The 17,282-nt window shown below is 28.0% G+C and overlaps 1 protein-coding gene and 1 long non-coding RNA gene across 3 annotated transcripts in view; one reads left to right on the top strand and one right to left on the bottom strand.

The window, feature by feature from the left end:
• LOC124418878 overlaps positions 1-17,282 on the bottom strand; it is a 668,817-nt gene that overhangs the window by 273,938 nt on the left and 377,597 nt on the right. The gene's annotated exons all lie outside the window — the stretch shown is intronic.
• LOC111676785 lies at positions 1,541-10,080 on the top strand. Of its 2 annotated transcripts, none has more exons than XM_023437763.2 (3): positions 1,541-1,667; positions 9,438-9,617; positions 9,694-10,080. In XM_023437763.2, exons 1-3 carry the CDS (start codon positions 1,607-1,609, stop codon positions 9,906-9,908), a joined length of 456 nt encoding a protein of 151 aa, XP_023293531.2. In that variant the 5' UTR covers positions 1,541-1,606; the 3' UTR covers positions 9,909-10,080. The 2 variants fall into 2 exon arrangements, with proteins under 2 accessions (XP_023293531.2, XP_023293530.2); XM_023437762.2 differs by lacking the exons at positions 9,438-9,617; positions 9,694-10,080 and adding exons at positions 6,569-6,748; positions 6,814-7,082 and having other exon boundaries at positions 1,550-1,667.

Raw genomic sequence — 17,282 nt, 5'->3', positions numbered from 1 at the left:
AGTAAAGATTTTTGAGAAAATCTCTGAATGGCACAATCGAACTATGTACAATGAGAATTTTATGATATGATAAGACATTTGGTGTTCTTGTTTTTTGCACATCATCTAATCAAAAGTTAATTTGTAGTTCATACTACTTTTTAATGTTTTAATAAAAAAGTTTATTGATTTGATGAATATTTCATACATACGTTTATTAAAAATTTATTTAATTTCATTTAAAGTTCTAATGTGGAATAACCTATATATTCATGAATAATATAGATTATTTTTTTAGGAAATATAATATTTAGGATGACCTAAATGTGTATTTTTGTTCGATAATACGGAATAGAAAATAAATAATTTTCTTAATAATAATTTACAAATAATACGTGATTCCCCAGAAATTTTTGAAATAAACAAAGTTTAACCAATCTAATCAAATAAAAGCTAAAGAAATGAGTAATAATAACTTGCTGAATATCTGTATAAAAAACGTAATATTTATACATATACGAGATAATCAATTGTTTTTAGTAAATTAACAAAAATAATATTTATTGGAAATTATGGAAAAATAAAGAATAATGTTATAGCTTTGATTAAAATATATTTTATAAATTTCTTTAAATGATCAAAACATTAGTTATGAAAATTTTTAAGGTGCCTGGCAAAGACAGTGTAATAGGCTTTGCCAGGCACCTTAGTTTTGCCCTCTCTGTTAAACAAAACATTTTTTATTAAAAACCTTTCTAAGAAAACAAATTATTATAGCTTTAAATTAAAATGACATGTTTTAATTAACCACAAGCAAAAGACCCACCAAAAAATACATATTTGTTTTAGTTAATAAAATTATCATGCAAGTGCTCACATGTAGGCATTTTATAAGCCAATTGTAAACTTAAAATATCGCAATAATTACATATCGTTTGGAAAGAAAACCAAAAAATCTTGTAAACAAAAACTTAGTTAAATAAATATAAATTAGTCATTATTGGAAATAAAAACAACAATTGTTAAGTTCTATTTTAATATAATAATGTATATTAAAGTTAAACGAAAACACTTTTAAGATAAGATTATTTACCTTATATTATTTGTGGTGTTTATTTCTAATAAATTAATATTTTGGGCCTAACAACAGTATGAGCTAAAATGTATTCAATTTTTCATAAATAAAATATTTTGTAAGTTAAATAAGATTATAAAACAATTCAATTTAAAAAGACAATAGAGGTTTTGTTATTTTAGAGACCTGTCAACGCCATGGTATTCTGAGGTCCGATCAGAATATATGAAAAATGTGAAGCAAAGCGGAGCTAAGGGTGGAAATTAGTACAATTTTTCTTCTAATATATTTTTAACGAAAATAAATAAAAAGGAAATTATTATAAACAATATAGGTTTTTTAGCGATAAGCCCATACATTTTTGTTATCTATATTTCATCACACCTATTGGAAATATTATTTATCATATATAGTTAGTATTGTATATTAATTTAAAAAAATATTGTATATAATCTAAAATTATTTTTTGGCTACATTTAGTTTAGTTATTAATAAGCAAGTGCCGAGTAAAGTTCTATACGGATTAATACGAAAAACAAAAAAAAAAAAAAAATGAATTCAAAGCAATTAATCTTTGGTGTAGCTTTGATAGCTTTCTGCTGTGTTTCGCTAAGTATGTAACAATAAAAAATAATAATAATTAAAATTGTTAAGAAATAAGTGTATGTTGGTGAAAATATTTGAAAATTTTATGTTTAAATGTGAAATTAAAAAGTTTTTCAAATTTTAAAATTTAATTGACAAAAGTTTTTAATATGGCTTGCTAAAACTCAAAAACAAAAAATCAGTGATCTGCTCGTTTACAAATAGAGAGTTAAAGAAGTACTTGCAATTTCTCTTACAAATAAATTGTTTTATTATACTCTAAACTACAATAGTTGGGAGGGTAGTATGCATTTGTGCTGATGTTTGTAACATCCAAAAATATTGGTCCTATGCAGTGTTGCCTCAACAAACGTTTTTTTTCTAACCAAAATACGAATAAAAAAATAACCAAATTAAGAAAAAAGTAAACAAAATTATTTTTATTTGTTTACATTTGGACATTAAAATAACAAATTCATTTTCTGAAGTGGAACTTGTAACTATATTAAATTTCGTCGCTAAACTGCTATTATGAAGACAGTTGTGAGCGTTAAAGTAACTTTCTGTAGGGGATCTTATATGAGACGTATGGTCAATGATGGACTAATTCTCATAAAGTCTGACAGAGATATTTTAGTTCCTTTAAGACTTGATTATGTTGAATTCTGTTGCTAAATTGCAGTACATTGTGAGCTTTAAAGTCATTTTCTGAGGAGACTTTTTATGAGGGATAGAATCAATTAAGTATATACCGATCCTCATAAACTTTGACAAATACATTTCCAAAAAAAAAAACTTTTTCATATTGAATTTTATCGCTATACATGCTTTTTTAAGCAATAAAGTAATTCTCAGATTAAGGCATAATATGCACGCAGAGAAAAAATATAGTTGTGGTAACCATAATCTAAGAGCAACATATTATGGTTAGAATTATGGTTAAAGTTAAAACATATTATGATCATTTTTACTATCAAGAAATATCATATAATGATCATTATTAGTATAATAATCTATCATATTATGATTAAATATAGTCCAAATATTTCATCATAATATAGTTTTATTAATCATGATGTGATGTTGTAGCATCATATTGTAGTTTCAAGCAACCACATTATGGTTTCATGTGATCATATAATGGCTTCAAGTAATCATATTATTGTTTAAGGTAACCATATTATGGTTACACGTAGTCACATGTCTTCAAGTAACCATGTTATAGTTACATATTAAACATAATATGGTTAATTTAATGTGCTCGGCGTAAAATGTAATTATTTGTTAATTTTCTTTTAAACAAACACAAAACTTCCAAGCACTGATATTCCCATAAAAATATATATCCACACTTTCATGCCAATATAAACACAATATAATTTGTTTTTAATTATCAATTTTTTATATACACTATTTTATTTATTTATTTCTATTGTATCCTATTATATTTTTAGATATTATTTATTTTTCACAATTATTTTAACACTGCGTTTGTTTAACAATTTATTTATTTTATTCAAAACAGGAACGATATGTATATTTACATAGTTGATTTAAATTAACTAGAGATAAAAGAGATTTTTTTTTAATTTTATTTTTAGAATAAAAGCAAACAGCATTTAGTTCAGTTGTTTGCAAAAAATAACCAAAACGAAAAAATAATTCACATGTACACATGCAAAATAAAAATAACCAATTTTGGTTAATAATAACCCAAGTGGCAACGCTGGTCCTATGCCCACCTTAAAGTATACCAATCGGCTAAGAATCACTTTTTGGTTTGGTACATACTCCTTTTTTGGTTAAGGGACGAACGCTATTGGAAAAGGTTGAAATCGGTCCATTATTTCTCCTAGCCCCCACACAACCGTATCACCCGAATCGGGCCTTTAGGCTCATAATTACGTTAAATGTTTTATAATGTCAATAAAAATCAGATAAAATTAGTTTTAAAGAACAATTAATGACAGTGCTAATTTTTATATGATCGGGCCTAATTGACCCTAGCCCCATACAAACTCCCCTTTAAAAAACGGATAGGCCCGTATTTGCCCCTACTCCTCTATGAGCCCTCTTGTAGAAAATCTCTTTTTTCTTGACAACAATATGTAAAAATATTCCATTATAAAACATGATAATTATAAAGTACAACCCATAACCGAGAAATTTTCGGGATCTATCTCCAACGATTCTATTAGGCATGCTTTCGAGAAGTTACCTATTTAAAGTTAACAAAATCGGTCCATAAATAACGGAGATATGAGTAAAATTCCAAAACTTTTAACGGCTGAAAACAACAATAAAATATCATGAGTGCCTATATTGATCATATTTTATTTTTTTGTCACAGTTAAATTCTGTGACGGCAAAGTATTTATAAATTATATTCAGATTTTTTTTAAATTAAAAAAAATTAAATTTTTGCAAAAATTAAAAAAAAACGAGAAAATTTTATCCATCTTTTTTATCTTGATTTCTTACCTAATTCATTCTCATTTGTTATTTAATTCAAAAATACATACAAATCACAACCGAATTTCTAATTTATTTATTTATTAAAATTTGAATATTTGTTTCTTGAAATGTTCTAAAATCAAGTACATTCCTTGTACATTCCTGATCATAAAGGTTATAATGGCACAAAATACCAAGAAATTAACATTTGTTGCAAAACTTTGTAAAATACTTCCATTTATGCCAAAAACCATTTTAGAGGAGAGAATAACAAAATATTTTGTTAATCCTTTAGGGATTAATTTTATCTGTTCGGCTTACTGACTGGCATGTATGCTTAATTTTAATAGCACGAAGTCTATTAAAAACTGCATATCGTTTTATGATTTTACCTAGCACGTATTTAACTAAACCCTCGAAAGGACTTTTAAGCTAATAATTATATTAAACATTTTTGTATCTCGGAAAATCACAACAAAGCTTTATAAGTCTTTTACAAGTACTGATGAGCCTGTCATATTTCGTAATTGTCGAAACTCATCTGACAACGCCTACCGAAAGTCAGTTAAAAGTTGTATAATTATATTCAAAACTTCCTTCTATGATATAATTATTTTATTACGAAAACACTTAATGTTTTAAAACTGAACATTTTACTAAATTTAGACTTAAACAAGTAAAAGTTTTATATTCGGCTGAATCTTATATACCCTTCACCAAGATGTGTTAAAACAGTGAGTACGAATTTTATTAAAAAAAATAAAAAAATATCAATTACAAAACAGTAAGGTACCAAAAAGTCCCCTTTTATGAGTTCTCACTTAATCCAGACTCTATATACTTATTTTCATGTTTCTAGGTTCAATATTATAGAAATTTCAAAAAGTACCTTTTGTACACCGAAAAAATTACCAAAAGTCCCCTTTTATGTGTTCTGGGCTAATCCGGGCTGTACATTATTAATTTCACGTTACTAGGTTCAATATTATAGAAAATTCAAAAAGTACCTTTTGTACAACGAAAAAGTACCAAAAGGTCCCCTTTTATGGGTTCTTGCCTAGTCCAGGCTCTACATACTTAATTTCATGTTTCTAAGTTCAATATTATATAAAATTCAAAAAGTACCTTTTGTACAACGAAAAAGTACCAAAAGGTCCCCTTTTATGTGTTCTGACTTAATCCTTAATGTAGAGCCCATACTTAGTTTTATGTTACTAGATTTAATATTACAGAAAATTCAAAAAGTACTTTTGTAGAAAGAAGAAGTACTAAAAAGTCCCATTTTGTAGGTTCTTACCTAGTTAAGGGACCTACATAATTTAATGCTTCAATATTATAGAAAATTCAAAAAATACCTTTTGTACATCGAAAAAGTACCAAAAGGTCCCCTTCTAAGGGACCTACATGCTAAATTTCAAGTTTCTAGATACAATATTATAGAAAATTCAAAAAGTACCTTTTGTACAATAACAAAATTAACCGTATGATTATGTATTTTGTTTTTTGCAATTTTTGTTTGAGCATGAATAAAAAATCTCAATTCTTGATGAAATTTTCAAAGGTGGTCTCGGATTTTTACTCATATCTTCGTTATTTATGGAGCGATTGGACTGATTTTAAAAAGCGATCGGAAAATTAGATTATAGAAATTACAAACGGAACGATAAACTTATATATACCCTTCGCACGAAGGTAAAGGCGAACCTGATAGCACTGATAAGACTTCTTTCACCCAAAGAAATCATACATTGCGTTTTTCGAAGTTAAAGAAAAGGTATATACTTGAATGAAGTATTTTGTACTTAGTTTAAGAAAATCCGTAATACACTTTTCTTTAGTTTATTAGGACTAGGCACGAATATAGTACATACTTTAACTTCTTTTTTTAAGTTTAAACATAATCCTTAGAATAATTGTGTCGGTTTAAAAGCATTAATATAAAATATATGGAAGTATTTAATAAGAATTTCTGCTTTCGTATAACAAAGTAATGTAATTATGACAATTCTAAATAAATGTTTAATCAAATATATTTTCGATAAAAATTTCAACATGTATGTATCATTTAACATCAAGGTTAACATAACTATTATTAACTAATAATTTGGAGTTGTTTTATTAATTCCCATATTTATGAAGATATTTATTATTTGTTTATTAAGATATTTGCATAATAATTACTATAATAAATCTTCTATAACTTTATTAAGCATTCATGAATTAAGTTGAAAAATATAAAAAATCTTATATTTTAGCTTATGTAAACATATTCGTATCAAATAAAATGTCAGAAAAAGCGATAAAGTATAACTGATTAGAAAATCGGGTTTATATTATTGATATTATTATTATTATTTGTTGTGACACATGGGTTGTATATTGCTTTTGTCTGTTTGATTACATCATATTCTATCTATTTCTGGTGTTGGCCTCAAACGTAAAAACTAAATTTCAAATTTAATTTTTAACCACCAGGCTCTTCCATCGAGTGTTACGTTTGTGAAGACAAGAAATCTTGTAAAAATCCCAAAAAGTTAGAATGCAATCCCATGTTGGCCAAAAATACCCTAACTTACCTTATGGCCTTTCACAAAGGTGTTAATGCCAGTATAACTTCACCATTTTACGATTGTTTTTCTGAATATATTCAAAATTGTAAGTTTTTTTATTTTTTTAATTAAAACTATAAGGTTCTTCAATTTTTATTGTATTTATTACAGCTTCCAATAAATACTATTACAAAGGTTGTACCTATTCCAATATCGAAGGTTGCAAATTGCCTTTAAATGAATTCTTAACCTCTAGCCTACTTAAACAGGAATGTTATCAATGTCGTGATAAAAATGGCTGCAATCCAGCCGGACGTGTTAATATTGAACTGATGTCCGTATTTGCTACCATTGTTATTGGTTTTGTTGCAAGTCGAGTGTGGTATTGAAGTGATTGAAAAATTTAATGCAAATTTGAGAATAAAATGTGATTATATAATGAAAAATGTAATTGTATATCTATATCTTTATTTTCTTGAGAAACTTGTAATGTTATGAAACCACTTAAAACCCCGACATCGCCGGGTACAAAAATCAAGTAACAGAATAATAACAACATAAACAATTTTCAAAAGTTATTCAGGATTTAAATATCGGAGATATAATATAATACAATAGACATACAGACGCACCCATAGAAGATATACAGATAGAAGAGCATTGATAAATTTATAGCGAAATTTGAAGGATTCGTCCAAGCCGCCTTCACACGAGCATACAAGTAATATAATCTTTCAAAATTTTGTGTAGAAGAGTACGTATAGGATTGACTAAACGCGAAATGCAATGAAATCATCATACATTGAGGGAAAATACGAGTATTTTTTTTAAATGAAAAACAAGCAAGTCGCTTAAGATCAGGGATGTATTTTTATTGAAACACAACAAAAAAATTGGGCCAGTTGTTTCTATATATTTTGGTTATTGCTTTATACCAATAGTGTAAACACAAAAAATATAAATTATACTACTTATATTGTCTTTTTTGTTATACGGATGAAATTTCATCATTCAATTTCATTAGACTTTATGTACGTAAACTGTGATTGTGTAAAGGGCCCTTCAATAATATTGTGGATATAACAAACGGAATGTCACATTTATTTGAGTATTAGGATTATGGCTTTTTATGAAAATATATCTAATGTCCTGTGGACCACTTTTTAAAGACAATTCCTCTAAAAACAGCGATTGAAAATCTTCATCACAGAATACTATGTAGAAAAAATTTTTCTAAAATCTTTTCGAATTGGGTGTCAAAAATTCCGTAATTTTGAGTTTATAGGGGGAAAAATAATTGATAATATAGTTAGTGTTTTTCTAGTTCGCAATACGATTTTTATTTATTTTTATTAGGGGCACATAAATTTTCAAAAAAAAAATTTAAAATGGACTAAACCAAATGCCAAATTATTTTTTAAATACTATATGAGCTAACAATTACGACAATTTTGAAACCAATTTCGATAATAATATTCCTTCTGAAACAACTAAAAATCACATTGTGGACCAAAAGTATTCTTTAAAAGTTTTAAAATTGTTTTTGCCGTAATCAGCTCAAAATTACAGAATTTTTAAAAAACACTACGAAAAAATCTAAAATATTTTATTTTTCAAAAATTACACTGAGGTCAGGATTTTTTACACTGAGATCAGGAACTGAAGTTCATTCATAAAAATGTTTTTTTATTTTTGGTTTTCGGTCGACAACTATTTACTCTAGGAGAAATATGAACCCTTAGGTTCAGAATAATAATTTTTGGAAAGTATTTACCATCTTTTTCTTGAATTTTTGGAACGAAACAAGTTAATAGTGGTCTTATATAAAACGCCTATTGCTGGAGTGGTTTTTGTGATTTGAGCTACATGCTGTTTTTGTCTTTGATCTTTGACTTGACCAATTTCTGTTTTATATGTTCGTTTTTGCTGTTAGCCACATTAATTTTAACTAAATTTCACTCTCAATTATTAGCCATTTCAATTAAATGTTATGTATGTGATGACAAGAAATCTTGCAAAAGACCCTCACTAAAAGAATGCAATCCAAAGTTGGCCAACAGAACACGAACATATATTTTTGCCTTTCACAAGGATGCTAGCACAAATGCCACTTCAACAGTTTATGAATGTTTTCAAGAATATATCGAAACTCGTAAGTTTTTACTAAGGATTTTATTTTATGGGGCAAAAAAAAGCAAAAATTTTGTTATACTTTTTACAGCCTCTACAGATTACTATTACAAAGGATGTACTTATGCCAATATTAAAGGTTGCGAATTGCCTTTGGACAATGTTTTCGAGAATTGCAAACGAGAATGTAATCAATGTAACGACAAAAATGGTTGCAATCCAGCTGGTCATATTCAGATTGAGTTTATGACTTTGATTGCCACTATTATAATGGGTTTTGTGATAAATTGTTTGTATAGATAAGACTATAAGTTTAAGTTGTTGTTAAGGAATTTATATGAATAAAAAAACAATGAATAAAATATATTATCTAGACAATTTCAATTATAAAGAAGAGGATTATTGGTGCTGTTTGAAAACTTTTCAAACATGTAGGTCTTAAGACGATTTTTTTTTAAATTACCTTTAAAGCATCTAAGAAGGTAAGTGATGAAAAACAATTCTGTGTATAATGTAGTTTTGATGTTTGTATTACTACAGTTATACTTTTAAATTTAATAACCTGCATTGTCTAATAAGGAGATAATTTGCTGAATAATATGCCAATTTTAGGCCTTTATTTATTTATTACTAATCAATACAAAATCAATTACTTTTCCTTCCAGGCTACTCGCTTCGATGCTTCGTTTGTAATAGCAAAGAGACTTGTAAAAAAGCAAATTTATATGATTGCAACTCCGAGTTGGCAAATAATACTCGTATTTATATGAATCAATTTCACAGTGGGCCACATCCAAACAAAACTTCACCCTTCTACGAATGTTTCAGCGAATACATCCAAACTAGTAAGAAATCTAATTCGCTTATAGAAAATACAAATAAAACAGAATGTACATTAATTTCATTATTTTTTTATTCCAGCTACTGGTGATTATTATTACAAGAACTGCGTTTATTCCAATGTAAATGTTTGCGGAACACCTTATTCACCCTACATTTCACCAATCATAAAGAAACCATACTGTAAACAATGTAACACTAACGGCTGTAATCCTGCCGATCGTGTTGGTATAAATGTAATGACAGTTTTTGCTACAATTATCGTTGCGTTTATTTTGCGTTATGTTTGGCATTAAATTATTGCTTTAACTATATTTGTGGTATTATTAAAGACTTAAATTTAAAATTAAACTATTTATTGAATGCAAAGAAAAATTAATAAATTGTTGTTCTAAAATCGACGGATCTCCATATTCTATTTACACGATTTTAAAGACAATATCTTTGGCTTCAAATCCAAATCAAAAATTATGTTATACTTAAAGTAGTTTTAAAGTCATATTTTTCAATTTTCAATTCGCGATATTTTTACATTAGAATGAACTTTTATCCGAAAAGTCAATGATGTGTGGAACATATTATATATGTATATTATATGTGTGGTAAGTTTCATTAAAATCGGAGATGGTAAATCCGACTGATTTTATATGGATTTTCCCTACACCGTTTTAGAGTTTAATAAACTTACATATGGAATGACAAAATCAATTTTTTTTTTGAAATAGACTGTGCAAAATGTAAAAATTAAGGTCTAAATAATATAATTATGGGCATGACATAGAGGTAGAAGGGGACCATATGCCACTTTTTCTCTGAAGCGTTCTCGGAAACACAATACATATTCTCCACTTTTTTCTTGATTTGTATACTTATATATGTTGGCTTTATTTTTATCCGTTTCAATCTTTTCTATGTTTATTTTAATGTATTTTTTTTAATGTACAATAAGATAAGATGACCCAAAAATGGGGTAAATTCGCCAAGGGGCGAATAGAAAAAATACAAAAATCTATATATATAAAATTCTAACGTTACTGACTGACTGACTGACTGACTGATTGACTGATTCATCATCGCACAGCCTAAACGGTTAAAGCTAAAGAGCTGAAATTTGGACAGGGGGTTGGTCTCCCACCAAATAGATCCACTAAGACGGGATTTTTGGGGGTAAAAAAGGGTAAAAATGGGTAAAATCGGTAACCTCATATCTCCTAAACTAGAAAAGATACAAAAATAGTTTAAAGCTTATCATCGTTCATTTAAAAAATAAGCGGACAGGTGTCTGGTACTTTTTTCAATTTCGGCCCCTTTAGGGAATAAACGGGTAAAAACTGTATTTTGGTACTTTTTTTGCACCCCATGTATCTTTTAAACCAGTGAACATTCAAACAATATTTTTGACTCCTTCATAACTTGACGAAAAAATAAAAATATAAATTTAGTACTTTTTTATTATTCGGATGTTTAAGGGGTGAAAATTGTACCTATTTTTGGTACATTTTTCATAAAACATTGATTTTGGTTTATTAACTTATACATATAAATACGTAATAACGGGCTCCCACTACGATGTTGCAACATTTTGGAATAGAATTTATATTTCTTTAATGGGTAGTTTTTGAGTTTTCTTTGATATTGAAATCGAAACATGAAATTTATAATAAAGGGACTTTTCGGTACTTTTTCGTTCTACACAGGTATTTTCTTGAGTTTTCTTTAAAATTAAACCTAGAAGCATGAAATTAAGCATGTAGAGCCCGAAGTAAGTGAGAATCTATAAAAGGGGACTTTTTGGTACTTTTTCGTACTTCGACTGGTACTTTTTGAATTTTCTATAATATTGAACCTAGAAACATGAAATTAAGCATGTAGAGCACGTAGAAAATGAGAATCTATAAAAGCGGACTTTTTGGTACTTTTTCGTTCTACAAAAAGTACTTTTTGAGTTTTCTATAAAATTTAACCTAGAAAAATGAAATTAAGCATGTAGAGCCCGAAGTAAATGAGAATCTATAAGAGGGGACTTTTTGGTACTTTTTCGTTCTTCAAAAGGTGCTTTTTGAATTTCCTATAATATTGAACCTAGAAACATGAAATTAAGTATGTAGAGCCCGGAGTAAATGAGAATCTATAAAAGGAGACTTTTTGGTACTTTTTCGTTCATCAAAAGGTACTTTTTGAATTTCCTATAATATTGAACCTAGAAACATGAAATTATGTATGTAGAGGATGGATTAAGTGAGAACCTGTAAAAGGGGACTTTTGGTACTTTTTCGTTCTTCAAAATGTACTTTTTGGATTTTTGTATAATATTGAACCTAGAAACATGAAATTAAGCATGTAGAGCCCGGAGTAAATGAGAATCTATAAAAGGAGACTTTTTGGTACTGTTTCGTTCTACAAAAGGTACTTTTTGAGTTTTCTATAAAATTTAACCTAGAAACATGAAACTAAGCATGTAGAGCCCGGAGTAAATGAGAATCTATAAAAGGGGACTTTTCGTTCATCAAAAAGTACTTTTTTAAATTTTTTATATTATTGAACCTAGAAACATGAAATTAATATTGAACCTAGAAACATGAAATTAAGCATGTAGAGCCCGGAGTAAAAGAGAATCTATAAAAGGAGACATTTTGGTACTGTTTCGTTCTATAAAAGGTACTTTTTGAGTTTTCTATAAAATTTAACCTAGAAACATGAAATTATGCATGTAGAGCCCGGAGTAAATGAGAATCTATAAAAGGGGACTTTTCGTTCATCAAAAGGTACTTATTGAGTTTTCTATAAAATTTAACCTAGAAAAATTAAATTAAGCATGTAGACCCCGGAGTAAATGAGAATCTATAAAGGGGACTTTTTGGTACTTTTTCGTTCTTCAAAAGGTAATTTTTGAATTTCCTATAATATTGAACCTAGAAACATGAAATTAAGTATGTAGAGGATGGATTAAGTGAGAACCTATAAAAGGGGACTTTTGGTACTTTTTCGTTCTTCAAAAGGTACTTTTTGGATTTTTGTATAATATTGAACCTAGAAACATGAAATTAAGCATGTAGAGCCTGGAGTAAATGAGAATCTATAAAAGGAGACTTTTTGGTACTGTTTCGTTCTACAAAAGGTACTTTTTGAGTTTTCTATAAAATTTAACCTAGAAACATGAAATTAAGCATGAAGAGCCCGGAGTAAATGGGAAACAATAAAAGGGGACTTTTTGGTACTTTTTCGTTCTTCAAAAGGTACTTTTTGAATTTCCTATAATATTGAACCTAGAAACATGAAATTAAGTATGTAGAGCCCGGAGTAAATGAGAATCTATAAAAGGGGACTTTTTGTTACGTTTTCGTTCTACAAAAGGTACTTTTTTAATTTCCTATAATATTGAACCTAGAAACATGAAATTAAGTATGTAGAGGATGGATTAAGTGAGAACCTATAAAAGGGGACTTTTGGTACTTTTTAAAAATGCTTAATTATGTTATTGAAAGTTTATTGTTAGGAACATGAAATTAAATAAAATAGGTCCTTTGGTACTTTTTCGTACTTCACTGGTACTGGTACTTTTAGAGCTTTCTAAAATATTGAATATATAAACATAAAATTAAACACGCAGTATCCCAATTGAACGAAAATTGAAAAAGCATACTCTGGTACTTTTTTGTTCTTTTACTAATACTTTTCGAATTTTCTATAATATTGAACCTAAAAACATCAAATTGGACATGTAGCTTCCTGATTGTTTAAAAATCTTTATGCGATTTTTTTGGTTTCTGGTTGAAAATTAAACATCCGTTATCCTGATTTAATGAAAATATATAAAAAGGCACTGTCTGGTACTTTTTCGTTCTTCAACTGTTTTTTCTAATTTTCTGTAATATTGAGACTAGAATCATAAAATCAAACTTAAAGAGTTCTCTAAAAGGGGAATTTTTGATATTGCAGATATATACATTTACAATAATAATATTCATTTTATTCCATTACGATGAGGGTAGCGAAGCACACTGGGTATAGCTAGTTTATATATATTTTGCTGATTTACCCCCATATTCATAAATGCTTAATTATGTTATTGAAAGTTTATTGTAAGAATTTTGTATGGAAAATGTGCGTAATAAACATAAATAGCGATCCTTACTTAATCCCTTCAACCCTTAAGCGTTCGAATATCCAAAAAGTACTAAATACGTATTTTTATTTTTTGTTAAGTTATGAATAAGTCAAAAATACAAAAATACAAAAATACAATGACAAATATTTTTAGTCATTTTGAAAGTAATTTGTAAATTTGATTAGAAGTAAGTTACTAATCAATTCTTTAAATTAGCAAAACTTACTACAAAATCATTATGCGTATTATTATATTGTTGATGTGTATTAGATTTTTAATAAACCCGATTCTAGTCAAAGTAAGTGTAGAATGTGTAAACATGAAAATAATCAATTGTAGTTAAATCGAATCTAAAAGTTATAGTCGGGCTAGGCCGACCATATAATTAATACCCTGCACCTGTATACGAATAAAATGTGATTAAGTTTTCATAATAAAGCATTTAAGTTGAACTGTACCTTGCCTCAGATATACTAAAGCCATTTGCTGTTTAATAAAACTGTGGATATTTAAGTAAAATTTTGATTAGGGCTTTTTAGGGGGCTAGGGTCAAATGAGGCCCTACAATTATAAAGTTCATCGGGGTCATCAAGACTATTCTAGAACTTGGTTTTGCAGCTTTTTGTCGAGATACGAGTATATTAAGCATAATTATGAACTTAAAAGCCCTATTTGGCGGGTTCAGTTCTATGAGGAATAGGTGAAATAATGGACCATTTTCAATAGGCTTCGTATACACTGTATAAAAAGTATTAATTTGTAACGGTTTTTGAAAAAATTCTCTGTGTATCATTTCATAAAGAGAGCCACTAAATTAAATTGTTTTTGTTTTATGTATAGTTTGTTTTGTTGCTGAGAATATTTGTATTGCGTGTGTATAAGTGAGAATAACACATTGCCCGCAAGGGCATGTTTTGGCCGCCAATGGTATACAGCATCATAAAAGATCATGTGCCAAATTTCATTGAATTATTTTCAAAATTGCGACTTGTAGTTTGATTACAATGTTTACAAGCCCTGTTCGGGGGTACAGTTGTATGGGGTCTAGGTGAAATAATGGACCGATCTTAAGCATTTTCAATAGGGTTCGTCCCTGGGACAATAGAATATCATATACCAAATTTCATTCAATTATCTTTAAAATTGCGGCCTGTAGTTTGTTTACAAGGTTTTCATGGACGGACGGACAGACGAACTGACATAGCTAAATCGACTCAGAAAATGATTCTAAGCCGATTGATATACTTTAAGGTGGGTGTAGGACCAATATTATTATGCGTTACAAACATCAGCACAGACCCAATATAGCCACCCCACTAAAGTGGTGTAGGGTATAGAAAGCGACATTCAAAGTGAAGTATCTTGTACTCTCATTTTATTTTAGTTACTATAAAATATGAGATTTTAATTGCTTTGATCATTATTTATGGATCTACTTAAAAAAGATTTTAATTTAAAATAAGATAACATTTTATTAAAAATCTTACTGATCAAAAATGAAAATATAAGAGATCACTGATTTAAGCTATTTACTTAATTTATTATTTTACTTAACTAAAGAGCTATTTATACTTCTAGCACCGATTTATGGTTTTTCTATAACCATCTGGTTTTAATGGAGGACTTTATATATTTACTCAATATAATTTGTTTTTGGAAATTTTTACCTATTTACTCAATTTAAAGAAAGCTAGGATCAGCGCCAACATACAATTCTTGAAAATATTAACGTCCATATAAACACTTGGGGACAAAAGGGCTGCATGTAACTTAAACTACAGCCAGAACAACAACCAGAAAATTTACAATAGTTAACGTTAACATTCATATTAATGTTCGGATGAAATTGCAATTGTTACCATATATCTGTAGCTATTTTGTAGGTAAATTGTCGGTCCTTTAATATTTTATACCTATTTTTACAACGTTTAGTATGCATCTTTTTCTTTTGAGTAACTGTTCTGACGCATAATTTATCTCAGAAATGTTTTTTCTAAAACCATGATGCTCTATAATTTTCCACTATTATTATTTTCCTGCGCATCTATAGGTGTTTTTAATTAATTTATTTAACACTAATTAGCATATGCTACATAACATAAGACTTTAATTATGCTGATATTATTTTCTATTTCTAGTTCAAAATCACCCGTCAGCTTTGATTTAATTTGTTACAATTTAAATTTATTTTAATAATTTGTAGTTGTTGTTAGTTGAATGTACAAGCATTTTTCAAATCCTTTCATCAGACCATGTTTGGGGTGTTAACCAAGTTTTATTTAGAATTTAATTTGTGGTTGTGTCAGATATTGTAGTTAAAGAACAATGTAAATTGTTTAAGATTTATGGTGGTTAATTTATAAATATTTTGATCACTAAAGTTACCTTCTTTTTTAATAGAAAGGATGTTTATGGAAAATAAATAGATTTTAACACATACATAAAGTAGTATTTAAATAGAACTGACTAATTGGATTGAGAATCGTGATTCTATTTGAAGTTTAGAATTTGTATGTAATGGGTTAACAAATTGTTAGATATTAACGGTTTATTAAAAAGATGTTTCACACTTTAATTATATCAATAAAACTAAATTGGCGGTTAAATTAAATTCTTGAAATAAAAAATAGGTGTGAATAATAAATCATAGTTTATTAAAAAGTTTTATATAAAAAATCCAAAGTAATATTTAATATTCGGATATAATAGAAAGAATATTTAAAGCACCCAGCAAAAAATAACCAAAGAAGTAAAAAAGAAGTGCTCTGAAAAAGACCTAAAGAAGTTATGATTTTAACACAGGCTTGTCATAGGAGGGATGTCCTTTTTATTTGATTACAAATTCACTGCATCTGAAGTCATTCTGAGGAATTTATTTTTATGTTCTTTTTTAGAAGTTATTAGGAAGTGAAATTGTAGTATTAAAATTCAGTACAAAAAGTATACCTTCAATTTTAAACAAAATTTGATTCTTTTCGCTTCTTTGGAAGTCAATAAACATCATTTCCAAAGAAGGTAAATAAATTCACTTAGTGCTACTTTTGAAGTGGTGATAAATGTTATTCTTTTGGAGGTACTTCATTTTATTTTGAGGGGCTGTTTCTTTGCATGAACCGGGTTTTAATGTAAAATATCAGTTTCTGATGCAAAATCTTAATCGTTAGAGAATTACGATTTATTATCAACTGGAGCGTTTTATATTTATTTTTTACAGAAAACAATAACTAGAAATTTGTAGCTTAATAAAATCATAACTAATCATTTATCTGGCATCATTTTAATTAAGAAACTGAAAATGTTAATAATTCATACATAATGAATTTTTCTTCATTTTGAGAGCAAAATTTTCCTTTTCAGTCAGATACTAAAGAGGAAGAGAATCAACATAAAACCGGCTAAACATGCGGCACGCGACTGCAGCATAAGACAATATTAAACAAAGTCACTTGTAACAGTACAACTTTAAACCTTAAGTCAATTTCTGCAAACTGTAGAGAATCAGGGGAAATATTTCAACTTCAAAACTCTTCCCAGCTTGGCAAGAGTAAACGAAATTCCCCTC

The sequence above is a fragment of the Lucilia cuprina genome, chromosome 3, assembly GCF_022045245.1.
Source record: "Lucilia cuprina isolate Lc7/37 chromosome 3, ASM2204524v1, whole genome shotgun sequence".
In the NCBI taxonomy this organism is placed as follows: Eukaryota; Metazoa; Arthropoda; class Insecta; order Diptera; family Calliphoridae; genus Lucilia; species Lucilia cuprina.
Note: the sequence above shows the minus strand (reverse complement) of the source record. Positions and strands in the feature narration are given on the sequence as shown.